The sequence below is a fragment of the Taudactylus pleione genome, unplaced genomic scaffold (genome assembly GCF_031769625.1).
Source record: "Taudactylus pleione unplaced genomic scaffold, aTauple2 ptg000010l, whole genome shotgun sequence".
NCBI lineage: Eukaryota > Metazoa > Chordata > Amphibia > Anura > Myobatrachidae > Taudactylus > Taudactylus pleione.
In genome coordinates this window covers 5,382,403-5,409,317 of record NW_028284413.1, presented here as the reverse complement: position 1 = coordinate 5,409,317, position 26,915 = coordinate 5,382,403, and the positions used below count along the sequence as shown (strand labels likewise).

Genomic DNA, 26,915 nt, shown 5'->3' with positions numbered 1-26,915 from the left:
ATATGCATATATCGGTAGAAGAGTGGCACTCACGGCACAGCAAAGGAAGAAATGACACAAGCACACGAGGTGACTTCAACGTTTCATTCTATAAACAGAATTTCGTCAGGAAGCATATACATAGTAACAAATCTCTTACCTTATACCCTCCACCCAACGTGTGAACCCGCCTCCCACACACATCACAGGTAGGCGCTCACACATGACGTCATCACGCATCAGCGCAACGTACGTCATTGTGTACAGATTCTATAGTAACAATCACCATAGTGACATACCGTATACAGGAAGCATATCAAGAATCGGTGAGCAACAATTGCCTGAACCATCATTGATTAATAGACATAAAGTCATTCTAAAACAACATGATATAGACATATAAAAAGATACATCTAAATGGCAGTGTGACCTGCCAAATAACAATCAGGCAAGTAACTCTGTAAAAACAAGTATGTGACCAGAAAATAAAGCATAGTGATGTTCAAACTAGCCATATGCTGTATTAACAGAAATGAAGAAAATACAGTACATAATGGACAACATATTAAAGAAGCCCAAAAACTCCTAATATTACTTAAGAAAGCATGCCAAAGGTAATATTTCATTTAACCCCTTGGTGGCTATGACATCTAAGGTGTGTATCCAGAAGGCTTCACGTCTCAATAAAAGTTTACAGTATTACGATCACCACCTCTTTTAGGTTGAGGGATGTGATCGATCATGCGGTATTGAAGACTAGCCAGACCGTGCCCGGCTTCAATAAAATGCCTGGCCACCGGCTGGTCACTACTACCACTAGACAGGGCTGCTCTAATAGAGGAGAGATGTATGCCCTCTCTTTGAACTTCCTAGAAGTTTTACCGATGTATGTATAGCCACAAGGGCAAATAATCTGGTAAATTGCATTGGAGGATTCACAAGTTAAATGGAACCTACGGGGGCATTCAGACCCGCTTGTGAGCATCAGGACGCTCGCAAGCGGGTCGATGTTCCCCCACTGCGCATGCGCACGATGGAGGGAGCTCCGTCGTGCGCATGCGCGAGACCCGGCGAGCGACGGGCTCTCCATTGCTCCGGGTCTCGCACCAAACGGGGCGTGCTGTCGATGTTGATTGACAGCACGCCCCCTTTGGAGGGCGTGCCGGGGGTGTGCCTGCCAGACGGAGGCGTTCCCATGGCGTTCAATGCGTTCTGATAGAGCCAAAATCACTCCAGGGCTTGCGGCAGCGAGACCCTACCGCAGGGTCTCCGACGCAAGCCCGATGGTCGCGATGGTCAAGACCATCGCGACCATCATCATGGACGCTCGCATATGCTGTGGGTGGTCACCCACAGCTATGCGAGCGTCCAGGAGGACGCTCCATTTTCATGGAGGAGGGCCCTGATTCAGAGCGAGCGCTCTGGTCAGAGCGTTCAGCTCTGAATCAGGCCCCTAATACGCAACTCTTTCCCGGAGTGTGGATGGTAAAAACCATCTCCGGTAAGCAAATACCTACAGGTCACACAAAGGCATTTGAAACAACCTAGGTTTTTTGCCAGGAAAGTGTGAGTAGTATGTGTTTTACCACAACCAGAGATATCGTTCTTCATTAGTATATCCCTAAGGTTACTCGATCTTGAGTAACAGGGCATCAAAGCGCAAACATTTAATTTAAGATCTTTATCTATCTGGATCAATTTCCAGAGTCTTTTGGATACCTTATTAATTACCGGTGAACAGATGTTATATTGAGACACCCAGGGGAATTTCTCGCAACTAACCGTTTGTAGTTTTTTGTTTAACAAAACACTCTGATCAATCTGCATCACCTTCTGTTTCAAACCTATTAAATAATCACGACCATAGCCTCGTGAGACAAAACGTTCAATCAAAACATTAATCTGTTCCTCAGCCTTAGTGGAATCATTATTGATGCATTTAACCCTTAACATTTGGGAATATGGAATCCCAGATTTCATGCTGACAGGATGACAACTAGTCGCATGTAGATACGTATTACGGTCAGTATTTTTATGAAACACAGTAGTACTAATATTAGAGTCTCTCAATGAGATCTGCACATCCAAGAACTCAATAGTGCTTTGATGCATTTTAAACGTAAACTTGACTGGGCAACTAGATGCATTATGGGTTTCAAAAATCTGTTCAAGCTCTACTTTAGTGCCACACCAGAAGAATAAAAGATTGTCTATGTATCTCTTATAAAATGGGATCTTACTAGACACACTAACATCATTGAAGAACAGCTTATCCTCAATATCAAACATAAAAGTGTTAGCATAAGTCGGTGCCACCGAAGGACCCATTGCGCATCCTTTACTCTGTAGACAATACCCATTGTCAAAAAAGAAGAAAATTTTAGTTAGTATCAATTCCAACAATATAAGTAAAATGTCCACATGTGCAACATTAAATATATTCTTGCTTAATAGTAACCTTCTGACCGATGCTAAACCTTCATGATGAGGGATGATGGTATACAAACTAGTTACGTCAGCCGTCACAAGCCACACATCATTAGGGAGGTCAGTAAGGTTCTTAAGTTCACGCAGTAGCATCATGGTATCCAACAAAAAGTGGGGATGTTCACAAATCAATGGTTGAAGTATCAAATCAAGGTATATTGCAGTAGGTTGAAATAACGACCCACGGGCCGAGATGATAGGCCTGCCAGGCGGAGGGGAGAGTTCCTTATGGATCTTAGGTAATGTATATAAAAGAGGTAAAATTGGAAACTCAGGTAATAATATATCAAATAACCTCTCATTAATTAGAGGTGCATCTTTAGCCAAACAGAGAATCACTTGCAATTCTTTTTTAAAAGAGGTAGTCGGATCCCCTTTAAGTTTTAAATATACTCCTGGCTCATTAAGTTGTCGGTTAATCTCTATACGATAATCAGAAAGATCCTGGAGAACAATAGCACCCCCTTTGTCAGCAGGGCGAATTATAAGTTGTCATTGTCTCTGAGACACTGCAAGGCTTTCCTTTCCTCACTTGACAAATTAGGGTAAAATGGCTTAAAATTATTAATCTCCCGGGACACATCTTGTTCAAGAACTCTAATAAAAAATTTTATGGAGGAATTATTAGATAGTGGTTCAAAGGTAGTTGGTTTTTTCAAAATATTTAATTTATCTGGGATCTCATTTGAAGGTCTAGAGACCGATTAATTTTTCACAAAAAAGTCTTTAAATTTGAGCTTATGATGCAGTTGGAACTTCTCACTCTGCCATCTTAAATCATTAAACTGATTAGTTGGAACAAAAGATAGACCCTTAGCAAGAATGCTTTGCTCATGTATAGATAACGAGTAGGAAGAAAGATTAAAGACTATCTCCTCTTTGGCAGTACGGGCGGCTTTTTTCCATGTCCGCTGTCGCCTATTCTGCCTGCCCCTCCTATTTGGTCATTGTTTGCGCCACCTTTTGTCCGTGTGACAACCCCTAAAGGGATAGTTGGTCCTCTGCGTCGTCTATTCAGTCCCTCAGTATCACTGGGGTTGCTTGTACTATCAGCAGATGTGTCAGTGTCAAGGACTGTCCTATGATAGTTAGGTTTACGAAAGAAGGGCGTTTAGTGTCCCCAGACCTATTACCAGTTAGCCAATGGTACACTTGATATTGTTCGTAGTCTGCCTCCACTTTGGTGAGTTTGTCCTTCTTAAATTTAATCAGTTCCCGTTTTAATTAGTTAATTGGGCATTAAGTTTGCCTATCCAATCCTCTTCAGTGTCGGATTTCAGGACAGACAAATGGACAGTCTCAAAATTTAATATTTTATCTTTAAGAATCTCAATCTCTTTATTGGATTGTTCTATCACTAATAACATTAGGTCGAGTTAGCATTTGTTGAGAATAGCAATCCATTTATGGCAAAACTGTGGGTCAAACCTTCCTATAGTGGGACAGTTGCGTACTCTAAAACCCGGGGGGATTTTTTTGGAGCGATAATAATCACTTAAGGAGATAGCATAATAGTTAAAATCTATTTCTTTCTTTTTAAGTTTGATCAAATATCTGTGTAATGAGTCAATAGACGAGGCTTCTGCTTGTTTAAAGAGCTCATCTTTAAGTAGGATGGCTTCGGCATCAGATTCTCAGAAGCTAAGAAGCTCATACTGTGGTAAAGTCAAGGGGTCAAAAATCTGGTCACTATCTGGAGTAGGATCCATGGTCAGCTGAAGAAATCCACAGTAGAATGCACAAGTATATGAGCACAAAAAAGTGTGCACACAATTAGATATTATATGTAGATATATTCCAGTAGTGCACTAAAATCACCAATAAGTGTCCAAAAGCTAAGAGTGCAAAAAACAAACAATAAAAAAAAGTTCACTTCACTGAATAGAGAACAGAATAAATAGCAGGGCTGCCGTGACCTGGTTCATTCCCCGGTGCTGCGAGGCATGTTCCATAACAAACAGTCAAACGATCCGCCACTCCCTCATTAAATGTACTGGCAGCCTGGTGCCTCCACAATGTGATCACACATAAAGATATCTGTAGAAGAGTGGCACTCACGGCACAGAAAAGGAAGAAATTACACAAGCACACAAGGTGACTTCAATTTTCATTCTATAAACAGAATTTCATCAGTAAGCATTTACATAGTAACAAACATCTCTTACCTTATACCTTCCACCCAGCGTGTGAACTCGCCTCCTGCGCACATCACAGGTAGGCGCTCACACATGACGTCATCACGCATCAGCGCAATGTACCTCATTGTGTACAGATTCTATAGTAACAATCACCATAGTGACATATACAGGAAGTATGTCAAGAATCGGCGTGCAACAATTGCCTGAACCATCACTGATTAATAGACATAACGTCATTCTAAAACAAGATGATATAGACATATAAAAAGATACATCTAAATGGCAGTGTGACCTGCCAAATAACAATCAGGCAAGTAACTCTGTAAAAACAAGTATGTGACCAGAAAATAAAGCATAGTGATGTTCAAACTAGCCATATGCTGTATTAACAGAAATGAAGAAAATACAGTACATAATGGACAACATATTAAAGAAGCCCAAAAACTCCTAATATTACTTAAGAAAGCATGCCAAAGGTAATATTTCATTTAACCCCTTGGTGGCTATGACATCTAAGGTGTGTATCCAGAAGGCTTCACGTCTCAATAAAAGTTTACAGTATTACGATCACCACCTCTTTTAGGTTGAGGGATGTGATCGATCATGCGGTATTGAAGACTAGCCAGACCGTGCCCGGCTTCAATAAAATGCCTGGCCACCGGCTGGTCACTACTACCACTAGACAGGGCTGCTCTAATAGAGGAGAGATGTATGCCCTCTCTTTGAACTTCCTAGAAGTTTTACCGATGTATGTATAGCCACAAGGGCAAATAATCTGGTAAATTGCATTGGAGGATTCACAAGTTAAATGGAACCTACGGGGGCATTCAGACCCGCTTGTGAGCATCAGGACGCTCGCAAGCGGGTCGATGTTCCCCCACTGCGCATGCGCACGATGGAGGGAGCTCCGTCGTGCGCATGCGCGAGACCCGGCGAGCGACGGGCTCTCCATTGCTCCGGGTCTCGCTCCAAACGGGGCGTGCTGTCGATGTTGATTGACAGCACGCCCCCTTTGGAGGGCGTGCCGGGGGTGTGCCTGCCAGACGGAGGCATTCCCATGGCGTTCAATGCGTTCTGATAGAGCCAAAATCACTCCAGGGCTTGCGGCAGCGAGACCCTACCGCAGGGTCTCCGACGCAAGCCCGATGGTCGCGATGGTCAAGACCATCGCGACCATCATCATGGACGCTCGCATATGCTGTGGGTGGTCACCCACAGCTATGCGAGTGTCCAGGAGGACGCTCCATTTTCATGGAGGGGGGCCCTGATTCAGAGCGAGCGCTCTGGTCAGAGCGTTCAGCTCTGAATCAGGCCCCTAATACGCAACTCTTTCCCGGAGTGTGGATGGTAAAAACCATCTCGGTAAGCAAATACCTACAGGTCACACAAAGGCATTTGAAACAACCTAGGTTTTTTGCCAGGAAAGTGTGAGTAGTATGTGTTTTACCACAACCAGAGATATCGTTCTTCATTAGTATATCCCTAAGGTTACTCGATCTTGAGTAACAGGGCATCAAAGCGCAAACATTTAATTTAAGATCTTTATCTATCTGGATCAATTTCCAGAGTCTTTTGGATACCTTATTAATTACCGGTGAACAGATGTTATATTGAGACACCCAGGGGAATTTCTCGCAACTAACCGTTTGTAGTTTTTTGTTTAACAAAACACTCTGATCAATCTGCATCACCTTCTGTTTCAAACCTATTAAATAATCACGACCATAGCCTCGTGAGACAAAACGTTCAATCAAAACATTAATCTGTTCCTCAGCCTTAGTGGAATCATTATTGATGCATTTAACCCTTAACATTTGGGAATATGGAATCCCAGATTTCATGCTGACAGGATGACAACTAGTCGCATGTAGATACGTATTACGGTCAGTATTTTTATGAAACACAGTAGTACTAATATTAGAGTCTCTCAATGAGATCTGCACATCCAAGAACTCAATAGTGCTTTGATGCATTTTAAACGTAAACTTGACTGGGCAACTAGATGCATTATGGGTTTAAAAAATCTGTTCAAGCTCTACTTTAGTGCCACACCAGAAGAATAAAAGATTGTCTAAGTATCTCTTATAAAATGGGATCTTACTAGACACACTAACATCATTGAAGAACAGCTTATCCTCAATATCAAACATAAAAGTGTTAGCATAAGTCGGTGCCACCGAAGGACCCATTGCGCATCCTTTACTCTGTAGACAATACCCATTGTCAAAAAAGAAGAAAATTTTAGTTAGTATCAATTCCAACAATATAAGTAAAATGTCCACATGTGCAACATTAAATATATTCTTGCTTAATAGTAACCTTCTGACCGATGCTAAACCTTCATGATGAGGGATGATGGTATACAAACTAGTTACGTCAGCCGTCACAAGCCACACATCATTAGGGAGGTCAGTAAGGTTCTTAAGTTCACGCAGTAGCATCATGGTATCCAACAAAAAGTGGGGATGTTCACAAATCAATGGTTGAAGTATCAAATCAAGGTATATTGCAGTAGGTTGAAATAACGACCCACGGGCCGAGATGATAGGCCTGCCAGGCGGAGGGGAGAGTTCCTTATGGATCTTAGGTAATGTATATAAAAGAGGTAAAATTGGAAACTCAGGTAATAATATATCAAATAACCTCTCATTAATTAGAGGTGCATCTTTAGCCAAACAGAGAATCTCTTGCAATTCTTTTTTAAAAGAGGTAGTCGGATCCCCTTTAAGTTTTAAATATACTCCTGGCTCATTAAGTTGTCGGTTAATCTCTATACGATAATCAGAAAGATCCTGGAGAACAATAGCACCCCCTTTGTCAGCAGGGCGAATTATAAGTTGTCATTGTCTCTGAGACACTGCAAGGCTTTCCTTTCCTCACTTGACAAATTAGGGTAAAATGGCTTAAAATTATTAATCTCCCGGGACACATCTTGTTCAAGAACTCTAATAAAAAATTTTATGGAGGAATTATTAGATAGTGGTTCAAAGGTAGTTGGTTTTTTCAAAATATTTAATTTATCTGGGATCTCATTTGAAGGTCTAGAGACCGATTAATTTTTCACAAAAAAGTCTTTAAATTTGAGCTTATGATGCAGTTGGAACTTCTCACTCTGCCATCTTAAATCATTAAACTGATTAGTTGGAACAAAAGATAGACCCTTAGCAAGAATGCTTTGCTCATGTATAGATAACGAGTAGGAAGAAAGATTAAAGACTATCTCCTCTTTGGCAGTACGGGCGGCTTTTTTCCATGTCCGCTGTCGCCTATTCTGCCTGCCCCTCCTATTTGGTCATTGTTTGCGCCACCTTTTGTCCGTGTGACAACCCCTAAAGGGATAGTTGGTCCTCTGCGTCGTCTATTCAGTCCCTCAGTATCACTGGGGTTGCTTGTACTATCAGCAGATGTGTCAGTGTCAAGGACTGTCCTATGATAGTTAGGTTTACGAAAGAAGGGCGTTTAGTGTCCCCAGACCTATTACCAGTTAGCCAATGGTACACTTGATATTGTTCGTAGTCTGCCTCCACTTTGGTGAGTTTGTCCTTCTTAAATTTAATCAGTTCCCGTTTTAATTAGTTAATTGGGCATTAAGTTTGCCTATCCAATCCTCCTCAGTGTCGGATTTCAGGACAGACAAATGGACAGTCTCAAAATTTAATATTTTATCTTTAAGAATCTCAATCTCTTTATTGGATTGTTCTATCACTAATAACATTAGGTCGAGTTAGCATTTGTTGAGAATAGCAATCCATTTATGGCAAAACTGTGGGTCAAACCTTCCTATAGTGGGGCAGTTGCGTACTCTAAAACCCGGGGGGATTTTTTTGGAGCGATAATAATCACTTAAGGAGATAGCATAATAGTTAAAATCTATTTCTTTCTTTTTAAGTTTGATCAAATATCTGTGTAATGAGTCAATAGACGAGGCTTCTGCTTGTTTAAAGAGCTCATCTTTAAGTAGGATGGCTTTGGCATCAGATTCTCAGAAGCTAAGAAGCTCATACTGTGGTAAAGTCAAGGGGTCAAAAATCTGGTCACTATCTGGAGTAGGATCCATGGTCAGCTGAAGAAATCCACAGTAGAATGCACAAGTATATGAGCACAAAAAAGTGTGCACACAATTAGATATTATATGTAGATATATTCCAGTAGTGCACTAAAATCACCAATAAGTGTCCAAAAGCTAAGAGTGCAAAAAACAAACAATAAAAAAAAGTTCACTTCACTGAATAGAGAACAGAATAAATAGCAGGGCTGCCTTGACCTGGTTCATTCCCCGGTGCTGCGAGGCATGTTCCATAACAAACAGTCAAACGATCCGCCACTCCCTCATTAAATGTACTGGCAGCCTGGTGCCTCCACAATGTGATCACACATAAAGATATCTGTAGAAGAGTGGCACTCACGGCACAGCAAAGGAAGAAATTACACAAGCACACAAGGTGACTTAAATTTTCATTCTATAAACAGAATTTCGTCAGTAAGCATTTACATAGTAACAAACATCTCTTACCTTATACCTTCCACCCAGCGTGTGAACTCGCCTCCTGCGAACATCACAGGTAGGCGCTCACACATGACGTCATCACGCATCAGCGCAATGTACCTCATTGTGTACAGATTCTATAGTAACAATCACCATAGTGACATATACAGGAAGTATGTCAAGAATCGGCGTGCAACAATTGCCTGAACCATCACTGATTAATAGACATAACGTCATTCTAAAACAAGATGATATAGACATATAAAAAGATACATCTAAATGGCAGTGTGACCTGCCAAATAACAGTCAGGCAAGTAACTCTGCAAAAACAAGTATGTGACCAGAAAATAAAGCATAGTGATGTTCAATCTAGCCATATGCTGTATTAACATAAATGAAGAAAATACAGTACATAATGGATAACATATTAAAGAAGCCCAAAAACTCCTAATATTACTTAAGAAAGCATGCCAAAGGTATACATATATATAAATTGACAGGCAGCACACCTGAATCTCCAAATAGATTTTCACCGGTGCTCTACTAGGTACCCCAACCTGGGATCCAACATACGGTAGGCAAGAGGCGGCAGTCATAAAATCATACACCGACACAGGCAGTAGTATAATCGTTGTTTTGAGACTCTATTGTCTCGTCATCAGGCCATAAAACATACGAACAAATGTACCAACCTTATAAACCATCACCTTCACCCACGTGTGCAGCCAGTCCCCCAGTCCCAACAAGGACGCCTTTAAATGACCCCATTGGTCTGTTTCCAACAGCCCGACTGCACCTAATTATCATAAATACATTGTTGCACAGTAAAGTTACAAAGAATAATAAAACACATATAATGTAACAGCTACCACCTAACCTATGAATACACAGAAAAAACTGCTCTACATCTCCTTTACTCCCTAAACCCCCTTATGTCCAAACTTCCAATAGAGGCAATCATCACTGTCATATGAATAATGTAACATCTTAGAAAGCAATGTAGACCAGCATTCCTGTTTAACCCTTTGGTTGATAAAGTCCCTAATCTAAGACTCCACATGGCCTCACATCTTAACAACTTTTGAGACCAGTCACCTCAGTGTATTTTAGTTGGTATGTGATCAATAATGATGTACTTCAGAGTTGACAAACTATGCCTGGCAGACACAAAGTGCCAGACTACCGGATGATCGCTAACTCAACTCTCAATCGCCTGTTTAATAGAAAGAGCAGTGTACAGCCATTCTTTCTCATAATGTTCTCTCTGTCTTTCCTACATAACTGAGGCCGCATGGGCATGTAATAAGGTACACAATTAACCTGGTTGTAAATGTGACCCTATGGCTAATCATCAGATGCATTCCACTGTGTGGATGGTTAAAACTAATGCCTGTCTGCATATATCTGTATGTAAGGCACCCCAGGCACCTGTAGCACCCAGGCCTAGATGACATAAAGAGTATTTGCTCACTATGTTTATGTTGCAGCCCGGTAATGTCTGTTTTCATAACCCAGTCCTTTATCATACGCCTTCTCATGTAACAGGGCATAATATCAATTCCATGAAGATTTAAAGTAGCATCAGACTGTACGATTGCTTGGCCGTCTGTCTGACTAGAATGCTAATAGAGCTATAATGATTAACCTATGGGATACGTCTCTTGACATTATTCTTCTCTGTCTTCGTTAACAACTGCTGGTGGGGGATTAACATAGCACGTTCCTTAGCTTTCAGCATAGGTCTCTTATCATAGCCGCTCTCTTCAAACTTGCTCATTATCAAATTAATGTGTTCTTCAGCTACTGCTGGATCACTACAAACTCTCCTAGCTCTAACGAATTGAGAAAAAGGCAAGCTGTATTTACAAGGTTTTGGATGAAAGCTATTCGCATGCAGCAGAGTGTTGCAATCTGTAAGATGTTGATAAAGAGTTGTAGATAGCACACCTTCATTTAGAGAGACAGCCACATCTAAAAAATTAATTGAACATCTATTGATGTTAAAAGTAAATAGAATAGGGCTACCTGATCTATTATGTGTAGACATAAACTTCACAAACTGTTCCTCAGTCCCTGTCCAGATCAAAAACAGGTAATCAACACTCTTACAGGGACCACAATGTGTCACAATAACTGTACATCAATTCATAGGATAACTATAACAAAATGATAGAACCAAACATAAGGTGGAAGCAATGGGAGAAGTAAGGGGAAAGGTAGAATCTTGGATAACTATAACAAAATGATAGAACCAAACAAGGTGGAAGCAATGGGAGAAGTAAGGGGAAAGGTAGAAAGATTCTTTATGGCTTGTAAAAGCAAGTATTGAAAATGTGCTAATTAAGGTGGCAGATACAGATGATCAAATATGTTAGTGGGGAATGGGAGACAGGGGAACAGGGGACACTGGTGACAGGGATAGTGCTAGGAGGAGAGAATAAGGGATGAGGGTACTGTCTGTGTAGGCTTACAGTCTAAGAGGGAAAAGGTGAAACCAGCAGGGTAAATTGAAAAAGAAACCAGCAGGGTAAATTGAAAAGAGAATAGGTGGAGTGTCAGATGAGAAGACTAAGGTGTAATGAAGAAGGCTAATAGGCAGGAAAGGTGAGTCTTAAGGGTTCATGAAGTTGTGTATATTGAAAGAGATATACCCATTTCAGGTTAGGCAAATGTTAACAGAAATTACATTGGAGATGTACAGTAGGGGGTAGTGGAGTGATTTTGAGGGTGTTATATGTTAGGGCTACAAATTTTACTAATACCCCAAGATGAATTGGAAGCCAGTGAAGTAGTTGGCAGAGGGAAGAAGCCAACACAGATTTGGGAGAGGTTAAAGGGATGGACTGCAGCATTAAAGATAAAGTCAAGTTGAGACACGTGACTGAGTGGAAGGGCAGACATTAGGAGGTTGCAGTAGTACAAATGATAAATTATAAGTGCATGGATGAGCAATTTGGTGGCATCAGTGCTGAGAAAGTGTTTGATTCTAGAAATATTGAAAATTTGGAAATGCATGCTTGTGAGTTAAACTGGATGAGGAGAGTGAAGAATGAAGAAGAGTTAAATTCAGGTAACAGGCTTGGGTGACAAAATTGATAATGGTACTGTCAATAGAATGAGAAGGTAAGGTAAGGTGTTTATTAATGGGAAGAGTACAATAAGTTCTGCTTTGGATATTTTGAGTTGGAGAAACTGCTGAGACATCAAGGAGAAGATATTAGAAAGCCAGAAACACAAAACAGGACTCAGAGGAGAGGTAAGTTTGGGTAATATCAGCAAAGAAGTGGTATTGGAGACCAACATAGCTGATAAAAGTAAGTAGGTGAAATGAGAGAAGAGAAGGGGCCTAAGAACATACAATTGGAGAGAGGGACGTCAAGCCAGAGGAAGAGACAGATGAGGAGTAGTTAGAGAAGTAGAAAGTCAACCATGAGATTACATAGTCACATAGACCAAAAGAGTGGAGTGTTTGAAGGAGAAGAGGATGGTCCATAGTATCAAAGAGAGCAGATGTTCAAGGAGGATGATTAGAGAGAGATGTGATCCTTTGATTTAGCAGTGAGGAGATCACCAGGGGTCCTAAAAATGGCAGTTTCTGTTAAGTGGAGGGAATGAAAATCAGATTGTTGTGGATCCAGAAGAGACTAGGGGGTAAATGTACTAAAATTAGAGTTTTTAGAAGTTGAGATGTTGCCCATAGCAACCAATCAGATTCTAGCTATTATATTTTCGAATGTGCTAGTTAAATGTTAGGTATAATCTGATTGCTATGGGCAACATCTCCACTACTAAAAACTCTCACTTTAGTAAATATACCCTTAGGAGTAGAGTAAAGTGTTAAGGCATTGATAGACAAGTCAATCAAGGATCTTGAAGGCAAAAGAAAGGCAAGAAATTGGGAGGTGATTAAAGATAAAATATGGGTCAAGAGAGGGTTTTTTTCGAAGAAGGAGGGGACATACCAGATGAGAGGCTCGTGTTGAAAAGGTGGACAAAGTGGGAGAAGGAGTCAAGAGAGTGAAAATGGAGGCACTGAGAAGGAATGGGGTCAAGGGTAATGTAGTTGGGGAAAAAAGATGGAAAGGGATGGCAGTAGATGAAAGATAGTAGTGAGACAGTAGGAGATCAAATGGATGTGATATCTCAGGTGATATGATCTATTTTGGATGTAAAATGGGTCACAAAGTCAGATGGCAAAAAGCAAAGTGGGAATAGGCTTAGAAACAGATGGGGCAGAGGGAGCTTCTGAAGGTAATGAATAAATGGCAAGAATTGTAAGATTGGGAGAAAATTAAATGATTAAAAGAAAATAGCTTGGAAGGAAAGTGCAGAGCTGTAGGAGGAAAGGATGCATTTGAAGTGGCTTAAAGTTGTCCTGAGAGCACTACAGTACTTCAATCAGTAGCACTCAGCAGTGTGAGAGCAGTTTTTGCAGAAGCAGGTAAGTTTGGAATACCAAGGTTGGGGTGTGGACCAAGAGAGGCAGATAGTAACAGATGGAACAGAACAGTCCAGGGCAAAAGTGAGGGTGGGGTTGAATAGGGATAGAGTCTGGTTAGGGCAAGAAAAGGTAGGCATAGGGGCAAGAAGATGAGAAGAATAGGGCTGTGTCTAGGATATTGAGGTTTCTTTGGTGAAAATACACTATTGATGAAGATGAGGAGGCAGGGAAGGGAGAAACTAAAGGAGTAGGAGAAGACTAGTTCGAGATACTTAATTCTGGTACTTCTTTAATTAAATATGGGAGGAACTCTAATGGGTGAGGCCAAAACAGGGAGAAAAGTTTTATAGGCATCAGCATCAAATTCCAGATTTCTTTAATGAATCGTGCATGAATCAGACACATTAATGATGGAAACGACCGGCGATGCGCGCTACCGCTGGTCGTTTCCGACATGAATCATCGCCCGAACATGCTGGTCAACCTGACGATAACGTCAGGTTGAGCATGTTAGGGGATGATTGATGTGCCTGCACTGAATGACTGAACATGCAGTGCAGGCACAGCACAGACTGTGAAACGACTGCACAATTACAATGTCGTAATCGTGCAGTAGATTTTTGGTCTGCTAGTGGATGTATGGCATTACACTTCTTGCTGGGCTTTTACAGTTCTGCAAGAAGATCAGCCATCAACAGTGGGTGGTCCTAAGGATTACTCATGCCTGACAGCTGGTTGGGAGGTGGAGAGAGCAGGGGGAGGCATGGCTGCTTGGAGATCCTATCAGTATAGTCTATCCAGTGGCAGACTTAGCAAGTGATGGGTCCACATGCAAAGAATGGCTGGGATTGTCAGATAAAGGGTGTTGGAGACATGACCTAGTGTGCCAGGGAATGCAGAGATGGCAGGGGGTATCAGAGAATGGGGTGCTGAGAGATGGATGGGATGTCAGTGATCAGATTAAATAGAATCTTAAAAAAACCCTATTCATAAAAATGTCAAGAGAGCATGTGCCCCCTATCCTCACATTACCCATCTAAGTAACTGTCAGCCACGTTACCTGCCTGCCTTTCTCCCATCTCCGGCATCTGTGATAAAAGAAGGGGACAGGTCCCAAAGCAACAGGAGTGGTGAGTCATGGGGCCTCCTCAGGTGGATTGGAGCAGCAGAGAGGGCTGACCCAGGACACATTGACAGTGACATCACTGGAGCCATGCCCCACACCACCATGGGAATCCTGGACAGTGCTGTCTGGCAGAATCCCAGCTAGGGTTAATAGTGGTAACCACCATAACCACATCAGATGCAATCTTGTCTTGGGAAATACCAGCTTGGCATGGTTGCATCTGATGCAACAATGCCAGGCAAGTGGTAAGGTATGTATTGTTTATTCACCACCTTCAGGACATCAGTCTTCCTGTCAGTGGTTTCTCATAGCTCTTAACATCCCTGAATTAAGAAAAATCAGGACAGAATTGTGTGCAAACTGCAAAGTTTACTTGGTAGTTGTTTTAAAACAGTATCCTACTAGAAATCTATATATATTATTTTGTAACTGGTGGATTTCATTGAGTAGTTAATATATAATTTTGCTGCTGTGCATATTAAGCAATGTTTCATAAAACTGGTAAATGGAAAAGAGGTAAGTTATATGCATCTCTCATTTTATTTTAATTTGAATTAATATAGTTAACAGTATTTTCAAATACATCACTATATTGTATTAACATACACTGAAATTTCATGTTTTTCATGTTCTGTATACTGTACTTCAATTTCAATGCATTACTTCATGGCTTGGTATAAAAAAAATATTGGATTAAAATTAATTATAGTAAAGAAAAACAGTGATTTTTTTCCCTGATTTAAATATTTTCAAAGCAAAGACACTACTACGTAAATGTAGTGTTTTAATTTATCAACAGCACCACTTTTCAACAATGTTTGGCCTTTAAAAAATGTTGCATTAAAAATCTCTATTCATTAAATTTTCCCCCGGATGTTTTATATGTATAATTTCCTTGAAATACATAAGTATATATTTAGAAAGTCATGCAGAAGCCTTGCTTTTTCATTTATTGCAACTTTACTTCAATAAGTGTAAACACCACTCTGCAACTTAACCTAAATGCCTTCTATTTCAGTCTAGCTTCTTTTTTCTGATTCAATTTATATCATTATTCTCATCACCTGTGATCACCAGTACCCTGTACCCTGCGTTGCTGAAAACACACATTTTATTATATGGGTGGGAGGGCACTATGTGCCCAATCACACCCACAATTGCACCTGTGCACACTGGCATTGCCACATATAAAAGAAGAGAGGCCTGATTCAGAGCCGCTCGCTCTGACAGAGCGGTCGCTCTGAATCAGCGCCGGGCTTTTTTTTTTTTGGAGCGGCCTCTTGGCCGCTCGCATAGCTGTGGGTGACCACCCACAGCTATAGCGAGCAGCCATGAGGATGGTCGCGATGGTCAAGACCATCGCGACCACCAGGCTTGCGACGAGACCCTTGTGGTAGGGTCTCGTTCATTGCAAGCCCTGGAGAGCTTTTGGCTCTAACAGAGCCGGAAGCTCTCCACTGACATCACTCGTGATGTCAGTGGGGCCGCCCCCAAACGGCAAGCGGTCCCTCGGGAACGAGGCGTTTGGGCAGCCACCCCCCTGGCCCTCAACATCGACAGCTCGCCCCCTTTGGTGCGAGACCCGGAGCGATGGATTGCCCATCGCTAGCTGGGTCTCGCGCATGCGCAAGGCGGAGCCAGCTCCGTCGTGCGCATGAGCTGTGGGCCACCATCGACCCGATTGCGAGCGCTCAGCACTTGCGACTGGGTCTGAATTAGGCCCAGAGTCCCTTAGTAGCTATTTGCTGTTGATAACCTGTGATCACCAGACAATATCACCCAGCGCTATGGAAAATTATAATTAGCTGATGGGGAGACAACATTATACCCTATCTCCCTCATACTGTCCAACACACAAACATGTCTAAAAGGGGGGAGTCTCCTCTTTCGAATGATGTACCCCTCTAGTAGTACAATGACGTAAACAGTATGCAAAAAATTATTCCAGTAAATACATTTATAAATAAAGACATTTCTACACATTGGAGGAACAAAAACCCTGATCTGCCCCATCTTGTGCTAAATAATAAAAGTCCCTTTATTTAATGCAGTAAGTTTCTTAGCCAAAGAAGGGATATATTTGTTTAACTATCAGATTATTCCTACACATAGTAAGTATTTAAGGCTAAGTGGCGACAATTTGCTAAACCCTGATACCTCTTTTCCACCAAAAACCCGGGTCCGACCTAGGTTTTCAGACATGGTTCCAACCCAGGTCAGACACCGTTTACACAGCACCATCGATCTGGGTTACTCTCAGGTCAGCTCCGTTCTCACTGAACCTGGGTCTGCCTTGCTAAACTTGTGAGGTCATAAAAAGTGTGAGGTGACTGCTCCACAACCACCAATCAGCTCATTTTAGGCATGACCCAGGTTGGATAACCCGGGTAGCGCCGTTTACACTGCACCATTACCCAGGTCAATCCTGGGTCCGTCCCTGGTAGCTACCTAGGTTGGGTTGCCAAGTCACTTGACTCTGGTTATTTTTCAAGGACCCTTTTACACTGAGCTGCGACCCGGGTAGACCCAGCAAAAACCCAGGTTTTTGCTCTGGTGTAAAATGGGTATGATTGTCATACAGTAAATGGCAGATTAATTTAAATTGTGTATTACAAGACTGGTGCAAAACCAACTGTTACAGAAAATATAAATATGTGAGGCTCATTTTCCTTAATCAATCTAAAGGTAAATTGTTGGTGAATAAAACTAAATAAAAATATGGTTGTTGGAGGCATCAGCTGTACTGAATATTGGTGCACAAAATCTATTATTGATCCCTGTACTGATTGTTTGGTTTTTTTTCCCCTCAGGTGAACAAATTCCTGGAAATTACGTTTCCAAAACAAAATGCAACTGTCATATGGAAAGGGGAGAGAACTGAATGATGCCATTACAAGAAAATAGATTATGGCAACATACATGTAATGTGTTATAGTGGAAAAGTTCCCACAATGAGAGAAGGGAAAGTTATAATAAATGTAAACGTTTATTACTCTAAAATGTCACTTACAATTTAATTAGCAGTTTAGTAATAGCAGCAACCCTTATCAATCTGGAGTGCAGTGAGTAGTAGCCTGATAATCAGTGGCGTAACTAGGGTATTTGGAGTCCAGGGCAAATGTAAAAATGGAGCCCCCCTCCCCGCAATATTCACGGAAAATGGGCGTGGTCACTTAAAAATGGGGCATGTCAACATGACACACACCCCTTTATCATCACTCTGAACATTCCTTTCCATATGTACCTTAACCCCAGTAGTGCCCCTTATATAGTACCCCCAGTATGCAATGTCCCCAGTTGTGGTCCCCCTTATGCAGCCCCTCATTAGTTCCCCTTATTCAGTGCCCCCAGTAGTGGTCTCCCTTATGCAGTGCCCCATGTAGTGGCCCCCCCCTATGAAGTGCCCCCAGTAGTGGTTCCCCTTATGCAGTGCCCTTTATATAGTGCCCCCAGTAGCAGTCTCCCCAATGCAGTGCCCCCAGTAGTAGTACCCCCTTATGCAGTGCCCTTTATATAGTGCTCCCAGTAGTAGTCCCCCCTATGCAGTGCCCCCAGTAGTGGTACCCCCTATGCAGTGCCCTTTATATAGTGCCCCCAGCAGTAGTCCTCCTTGCATGCAGTGCCCCCAGTAGTGGTCCCACTTATGCAGGCCCCCAGCAGTGATCCCCCCTATCCAGTGCCACTTATACAGTGCCCCCTGTAGTGGTCCTCCCTATTTAGTGCTCCCAGTAGTGGTCCCCCCCAGTGCAGTGCTCCTAGTAGTAAGCCCCTTATATAGTGCCCCCAGCAGTAGTCCCCCCCAATGTAGTGTTCCCAGTAGTGGTACCCCCTTATGCAGTGCCCTTTATATAGTGCCCCCAGTAGTAGTCCTCCCTGCATGCAGTGCGACCAGTAGTTTTCCCCCTTATGCAGGCCCTCAGTAGTGATCCCCCCTATCCAGGGCCCTTATGCAGTGCCCCCTGTAGTGGTCCTCCCTATTTAGTTCCCCCAGTAGTGGTCCCCTAGTAGTAAGCCCCTTATATAGTGCCCCCAGTAGTAGTCCCCCCCCCCAGTAGTAGTTTCCCCACCCCAGTAGTAGTCTCCAGTAGAGGTTCCCCATCCCGATGCAGTGCCCCAAGTAGTATCCCCCCCAGTTGTAGTCCCCAGTAGTGCCCCACCCCCAGTAGAGGTCCCCCCCAGTAATGATGCCCCCAGTAGTAGCCCCCCAGTAATGGTGCCCCCAGTAGTAGCCCCCCTATGTGCAGACACACAAGTGAAAAAAAAAATTACAAAAATTCACTTACCTGAATCAACGCTCCAGCTCCGGCCACTGCTCCCGCTGCCGCACGTCAGTCCTCCTGGGCTGGCGCACTCTGCATTATGGGAGAGACGTCATGACATCTCTCCCATTACCCACTGCAAGAGCCGGAAGGTGGAGCTCATGAGTGAGCTCCAGCCCGGCTCTTGCAGTGGGCACTGCAGCAGTCAATGAGAGTCTGTCTGACTCTCATTGGCTGCTGGTTAACACACACATCGCCGCTGCTCAGCGGTGATGTGTGTGCAGCAGTAGCAGCAGCCGATGAGAGTTTGTCTGACTCTCATTGGCTGCTGGTTAACACACACATCGCTGCCGCACTGGCGGCGATGTGTGTGTAAACTGCACAGCCTGAGCCCACCTCCCGCTCTCCTCCTGGCGCTATTGGGTAAGCACTCAGGGGGAGGGAAGGGGCTCGGCTGTGCAGTACAGGACCGGCGCTGGGCACAGGGAAGCCTAACGCCGATCCCGCATACACTGTGGTCGGCTCTACACTGCATAACTAGGGCTGGTCTGTACCGTGGCAGGTGGCACCCCCCCCGCACTGCCGGTCCTACTGCGCCCAGGGCACACTCCCTGCTCGACCCCCCTTAGTTACGCCACTGCTGATAATAATAGATGAAAACCACAATTGCATCCTGCAAGTCATCTATTTTCCAAATGTATTCCACAATGCTTTCAGATGTATTTCACACCATGTTCTTCCTTTGTGACAACTGCTGCCACATAGTACACATAACTTTATTGCCAATATTCCTGCCATGTCCACTATTCATATACCTTTTACCAGAGCCGTAACTAGACTTTTTGGTGCCCTGTGCCAGAGAGTGCATTGGTGCCCCCCCTCACATTTTTTAAATAGAGACATAAGATAGTGCACCTGAAAAAGGGCCATGGCCTCATGGGGAAGGGCCAGGGAGGAGATAGTGGAGGCCAAGAGATGCTGGGGATAAAAGAAGAGGAAGCTACAAGTGAGAATGATAATAAACAGGAAAGTTGGCAGGCCCAAACAGCGCCCTATGACATGCGGTGCCCTGTCCCATGGCACTGGTCGCACTATCCTAGTTACGGCCCTGCCTTTTACCCATATCTGTGGCATTGCCAGTCCTGTCAGAGCATAATAAAATGACTCTACCAAACACAATTTGTTGACATGCAATATGAAGGGAAGGAGTCTTTGCCTCCCTTACTTACATTATACTGTGTTTAAAGCTAATCAAGTCCTATTAAAAATGTAAATGAAATTTACACACATGATACATAAAAGCAGATTGCAGTCTTCAGTGTTACTACAATGTTATGTACACAGATAGTGCATATCCAGCACTGTGAGTCAACAATTCTAACCACCATACCATTGTTCTGCCTAGAGCTTGATGCATATGGGAAATGATGTCAAACTGAAAGCTAAAAACTGCATTTTCTGAGGTTTGACCTCATTTTTGAGGATAGTGCATCCTGCCCTCAGGGCTTCATGTAGAGTTATAAGTAGCGGCACTTTGTACCATTTTTACCATTTTTTTTCAACTGCAAAAGCACACCAAAAATTGTTTAATGAGGTTAACTGAGACCCTTTTCTTACACTTACGATTCCTTGGGCAATGGCAGCTGTGACAAGGTACCATTTTCATTTTCACTCAAATGTGTCTTTTGCTGACCCCTGAACAGACTCATAAAGAATGTGCCTGTTTTGGAAGGCGATCACTTGTGGGTGCACAATACCTGATAGTAGATACAAACTAATGATGGTGATGATCGATGGCCAAGTCTCACCATCTTAATAAATGTGGTAGTGTCGGGGAAAGGGTAAGCGCTCTGTGATGTAGGCTGACGTACTAGTTGTTCCCTATTCTGTACACTACTTAGTAGATGTATCTGGATACTGATGTATTAATTGTTTGTGAAGTTTTATGTGACAGCTATATCCTAACTTTAGAGCCAGTCCAATACCTTGGTCCAACCGGTCAGCAATAACTGTGGGCAGAATCTTCCCTCTGAGTTAACTGTTAGTGTGCAAAGTCAGTGGTGACAAAAGAAGCTGTTCAATAGTTAATAGCGAAATACCAGTATGTCTGCTGGGCAAAAACTGTGGGCAGTGTTTTCATTAAAAAGATTAGCAATAAAATCCTAGTCCCGTATGCTGCTCCCGTTACTCCTTATTTGTTGCATATGCAGTGGTGAGCCCTTCTCTCTCTTCCATTCCACCTCAGGTACCTCAAAAGAATGAGTGCGGTGTCAGGATAATGTGGACACTTAACTTAGGAGGTTGGAACACCTCTAAGAGTAAGCTGCTAGTGGTGTAGTTAGTGTTAGGAATATCCTGAGAGCGCCCACTGTCCATCTGTTGTATCTTAATAAATGTAATGGGTAGATGTACTAAGCCTTGGAAAGAGATAAAGTGGAGAGAGATAAAGTACCAACCAATCAGCTCTTGTCACTTTACAGGCTGTGTTTGAAAAATGTCAGGAGCTGATTGGTTAGTATTTTATGTCTCTCCACTTTATCTCTCTCCAAGGCTTAGTACATCTCCCCAAATATCCTTTAATTTTTTTGCTGATATTATAGTAATATTGCTGCTGGGATCATTTTGCATTATTACAGTGAGATTAGTCGTCAATCTGAATAATAATGCAAATTTCCTTGTTACTTTTTTAAAGAGAAAGTCAACTGATGAGTGTATCAATGTGTACCTAATAAAAAACTTACATTTTTTCTATGTGTCTTGTTCTAATTTTGTTTTACATGATCTTTGCAACTTTATTAGGTATCGATAACAGAGTGTGGCCAGGTACTCTGTTGGGGAAGAATTGTGTACTATTTTTTCTTTGTACTTTACCGTTGAATCCACATCAGGCACATTTGCTTCTGTTTTCTGCAGGTGTAAAGGAGGTACACGTACATATGCAAACGGACTTAGCCTCATAGTCCCACAGTACAATAATAAATATAAAACAGTGAGTTTACTTTAAATTTACATAAATACAATGCAAAACATATAAATTTATTTATTTTTATAATCACTTTAATAAATATAATTATATTGTTGCTTCTATAAAAGTTATCATCATTTACTTCTTTGAATTAAAGAAACATTATCAAATACATTTCCTGAAATGATCAGGAACTTGTGATGGCCTCATAGGTCTCAGGTATGATCTCCCCTAGGGCCTGAGACGATATTGCAATGCTGTAATGCAGATCAGCCAGTGTTCTCCCTGTAGTCAGATAGCGCAGCGTAGCCACCAGTCTCTGCTCAGCAGAAATGGACCTCTGCGTATAGATGTCCTCCCTTTCTATGAGCAGGATACCCAGCCGGAGAAGCTCCTGAAATGAATGGTCATCCATATGTAAGAACTTACTAAAGTCATTAGTTTTGTTCTCATGAATCTCATGAATCAAGGCATGTGGGAGAAGTTGCAACTCCCATTTTTGCTCCTTTTTTTCTTCCTGATAGCTCTCACTGTATTCAGCATAGCAGCAACAATACAAGCATGAGCCTTCCTTCTTCTGAAACCTATGATGGGAATGAAATGAACAATCATATTCAAACCTAAACACTTGTGCAGAAAATGGTGCTGTCCTCTATGCAGCCCATTATGGTAATTCTTGGTACGGGATGCAGGTCATAATCCTGAATCGCCGGACTCCCGATACCTGTCAGAATTCCGGTGTCGGCATCCCGACCGACGGAATGCCGAAAGTAAGTAGCGGGGTAGGAGGAAGGGTTAGCGTTAGGGTTAGGCACTAGGGGGAGGGTTAGGCACTAAGGGGGAAGGTTAGGCTTAGGTTGTGCGGAAGGGGAGGTTAGGGTTAGGCACTAAGGGGAGAGGTTAGGTTCAGGCACCAGGGAGGGAAGGTTAGGGTAGGGAGAAGGAAGAGTGTTAGAATGCCGACAGACAGATGTCGGTTTCCTAAACCTGTTGGGATACCAGCATCGGGATTCTGACTGCCGGGATCCCGGGCACTGCAATCTCATACCCAACCCCTTGGTACACCTACTGCTAGTACAGTTCGGAGAGTGTGTCTGGTGGTAAAATTATTTTCATTTGATATTTCGATGAAAGGTACTGGGGTCTAGAATTCTGATCAGGAGTGAAGTTGATTAAGATACTGATTGTACGGATGTGTACAAAAAAAGACAAATCACAGGTACACAACTCCAAATGACTATATATAAATACATTATGCAATAAAATTTTGCAGTAAATAAATAGAGGTTTTTACTGGGTGAGCGGGTTCGGTTTTACTCGGATCTTTTTATTGGCTATCGCCGAACATGTGTTTTGGATAGCGAATAAAATCGAGCCAAATTTGCGGTAAAGTGGCGATAAGAACCAAGTAAAACCGAACCCGCTCACCCCTAGAACTTTTTAGCATAATCATGACCAAGGATATGGGCCTACCCACCATATCCAGGTAACCTCTGTAGGGTAGGTCCCTAACATACTAGGGTTCAAATCCAGAGTGCAGGACATCCCCAAACCAGCTCAGCCGAGCAACCCCAAGGCATCGCTTTAATGAGAAAGGTGCGGTTTAAAGTAAGATAGGTAAGAGCAGCTACGGCTGCATATATAGGAAGGAGAAGTGAAAATACAAATGTAATAAACAGACAATAAAAGTGGTAAAATGTGCGAAAAAGGAAAAATGTGTTATAATGCAATGCCCTGAAGCAGAGCAACCAAAGCAATGCAGGGGACCCATGCCCCAAAAATCAACCCAAAGCATACTTACCTACATTCCTGGGCAGCTTTCCGGGAGCAGCAGGGGACCTGCTGCTCTCCTCTTCGGGGGCGGGGCCAGACGATAGATGACATTAGGCCCCGCCCCCTTTACTAATTGACGCGATTTGCCTAATTTAGCCTCGCCCCTTCCCGACGGACCCGATAATTTCAGGTAAAATCTCCACATCCTGCCCACTTCACTAGGAAGTGGGCGGGATGCGGGAGATATGCCTACTCTTCCGGGATCGCGGGGGATTACCCGAAAAATCGGGAGCCTCCCGCGATTCCCGGGAGAGTAGGCATGTATGACCCAAAGTTGCACTACAGTATATAATTTGTAAGGCTTACTGTACCTAAATTGTGTCTATTACTAGTGTGCATTCACAATGCCAGACTCCATGCTTTAAACCAATGAGGGAGGGGTGCTAGTCCAGGTGTGTGCCCATCTTAACTTTTTCACTGCAAATGGGATTAGCGACATCATTGACCACCAGCATCGTGGACAAAGTATTTTTGAAATAAAGGGAAAGATACTGGCCCTTAATGGATCGTGTTTATTTTCAAGGTCCTTTGTCTTCTCCATCATGATACCCATCAAATAGGCATGAGAGAGCATCCTCAGAGTAACCGGTCGGCTGAACCAGACGACAGATACTGTATGGGAACAGTTGGTATCTATCCAAACCACAGTGGTGTTGAGAGCAGTGCAAAACTTAACAAACTAAATTTCAATCTGTATCATCATTGATTAGGAAATAACCCTGTCATCTCAACAATGATGCCATTTATGCCACTTGTTCTTCATGTTCTCTTGGCTGATGATCTTGGTCTGTATTGATAGATGTAGAGAAACTGAGGGAGGTATATTATTAGTGGTAGATTTATGTCTGCCCATTTTTGAATGGAATGAATTGATGAGGAGGCTTGGATGACAAGTGCTCGACCACAAATTTGTCCAAAACCTCTGGAGTGTGAAAATTTTAAAAGCATAGAGATAGCCAATACTCTTTACCCGTCCTGCAATGTGGGAGATATTGTATGGACTGCTAATTCATTTTTTTTTAATTAAGCACATATCACAGGTTTAAGAAGACCTGAAATGGGTCCCAAGAGAGAAGGTGAAGAGTTACATAGTCAATAACTACACATTGCTCAATAGCACAGTATATATTTGTAAATATAGTATGTGAATTCTGCAAATCACAGTGCTGCCATGTAGCAAAAATCAAATCAATCACTGTAAATTAATCTACCATACTGAGGAATTATAATATATAAAGAAGAAAAAATATTGCATGCAAAAGAAGAAACTGGCCACTAGGTGGCTGCAAAACAAAAGCAATGAGATAACCTTGCACAAATAAAGTGAAATGAAAAGAAGTAGGTAACTGAACAACAATCCAATTTTATAGCCCCTGAGGGAAATATTAAGGGACTGATCTGAGTGAAACACAGATATGGCCATAGCTGAGTCTTTTTCTGCAGTCCCATAATCATGTTTATGCTAATGCCACTACAAAGTCCTTTACTGATGTAAATCCGACCATCCGAATATGAAATGAGTGAGACACCCACTGTCCGCATCAGTAGAAACTGAAATACTGCTTGGTGTATCTTTAGATGCATCAAGAGTAAAGAAAGGCTGACCCCAGCACAATATTAAATAGAGAGTGCTGTATTTTAAATAATGCTTATTAGTGATAGAAAATGTATTGTACAGTATATAGAAAATTTAAAAAAATAGAAATATATAGAAAAAATATAGAGAAAAAAAAGTGCTCCCAGAAATAAAATATGGCACAACAAGTTCATGCTGAAATTGCAAGTCCCAGTAGCCATACAAAATATATTTTGTGGTTGAAAAACATATAGTCCTAATGAAAGGGAAAGGGGACAAAATATGTGGTCAGTGGCTGTCTTTATATACAGACTGTGTTCAGATTGCAGACATTAGAAACAACAATGTTGTCCATACCGAATATTATGATGATGTTGGATCAAAAAACACCTGAAATAAAAGTAATAATCCTGAATTTGGGCTGTAATCGGAAGAATCACTACTGGTCAGATTTTTCTTATTACATCTTAATTTATACATTCAATATCTATAAAACAGTATTGGCATATACATATATACACAAATTACATCAAAGCAGTTCACTTAAAATCAATTTTTTTTAAAGAAATAGAAATGTCCATTTCTTATTTAGTATTCTATAGTATTTATCAACCCATTATATTGATGTGCTTAGATGAACACTTAATATTATTCACGGGCTTTCTTTGTTCATACATATCATCTGCATTTATAATACGGGAAAAATAAACTAAATATAAACTAAATATTATCTAATTAGACTAACTGCATCTCCCAATACTATGCAGCCAGTATTTAGACAGAGAATACAAGTGCATAAAGATACATAGAGGGAAAGTGGAATAAATAGATATATCGTATAGACAATGCCAGGACCAACAAAAACAATTGGTATGGCGTCAGTAATCCGCTGTGCAACTGGATGTCTGCTGTCATACTTGTTCATCATTGTAAAGGATTGTTTGACAGTCAATTGTTTGGTTAAACTAAAAGTAGTCTTCTTCCTGGTCTCCTTCTGGGATGAAGATCCACTCACAGCAGCAGCAGCAACAGGCGTAGCACTCAAGGATCCTTCTGAGGAACCATGGATAGGAGAGTCAGTCATTCTTATGAAATTGGATGCAGGACTACTTCCGATCACAATTGAGGATGTTGATGATGATGCAGGTGTTGGTGGTGGAGATTGTAGGCGCTTGGATCCAGAGAGAAGCAGCTAGTTGTCAAAGCCGGATGATTGGCTTAGACCTAAATTCTAAAATTAGAATCTGCACAACGCCATTTTACGTTGCCCCCGACAATGCCATCTTGCGTCGTCAGCATGAAACCATTATGTGCAATGCTCATATGCTATTATTAGCATTGTGCGACTACATTGCTACAGCTTATTGTTTAAATTAACACTATACCCCATACGCAAATTAAATCATACATATAATATACAAGACGCACAGCGCACAGTTGCCCTGTTTAGCAAAGCATTCTACACATAAAACACTACTCGCATAGTAGCGACTGTACAATACCCCGTGTACGACGCTGTTATGATTATTAGCATTGTGCGTCTGCCACTGCCCCAGGTTAAAAGTCCTCATTATACTAATACGTACATTTATTACTACATATCATATGAAAAACCCCGCAAAGCA

The 26,915-nt window shown here is 42.1% G+C and overlaps 1 protein-coding gene across 1 annotated transcript in view; it reads left to right on the top strand.

Moving 5' to 3' along the window:
• LOC148542658 (uncharacterized) overlaps positions 1-17,625 on the top strand; it is a 282,206-nt gene extending 264,581 nt beyond the window's left edge. The window contains exon 13 of the mRNA XM_088467431.1: positions 17,468-17,625. Within this exon, the coding sequence (XP_088323557.1) occupies positions 17,468-17,542 (75 nt within the window). The 3' untranslated portion in view covers positions 17,543-17,625. The remainder of the gene's footprint in view (positions 1-17,467) is intronic.
• The last annotated feature ends 9,290 nt before the right edge of the window (positions 17,626-26,915 follow it).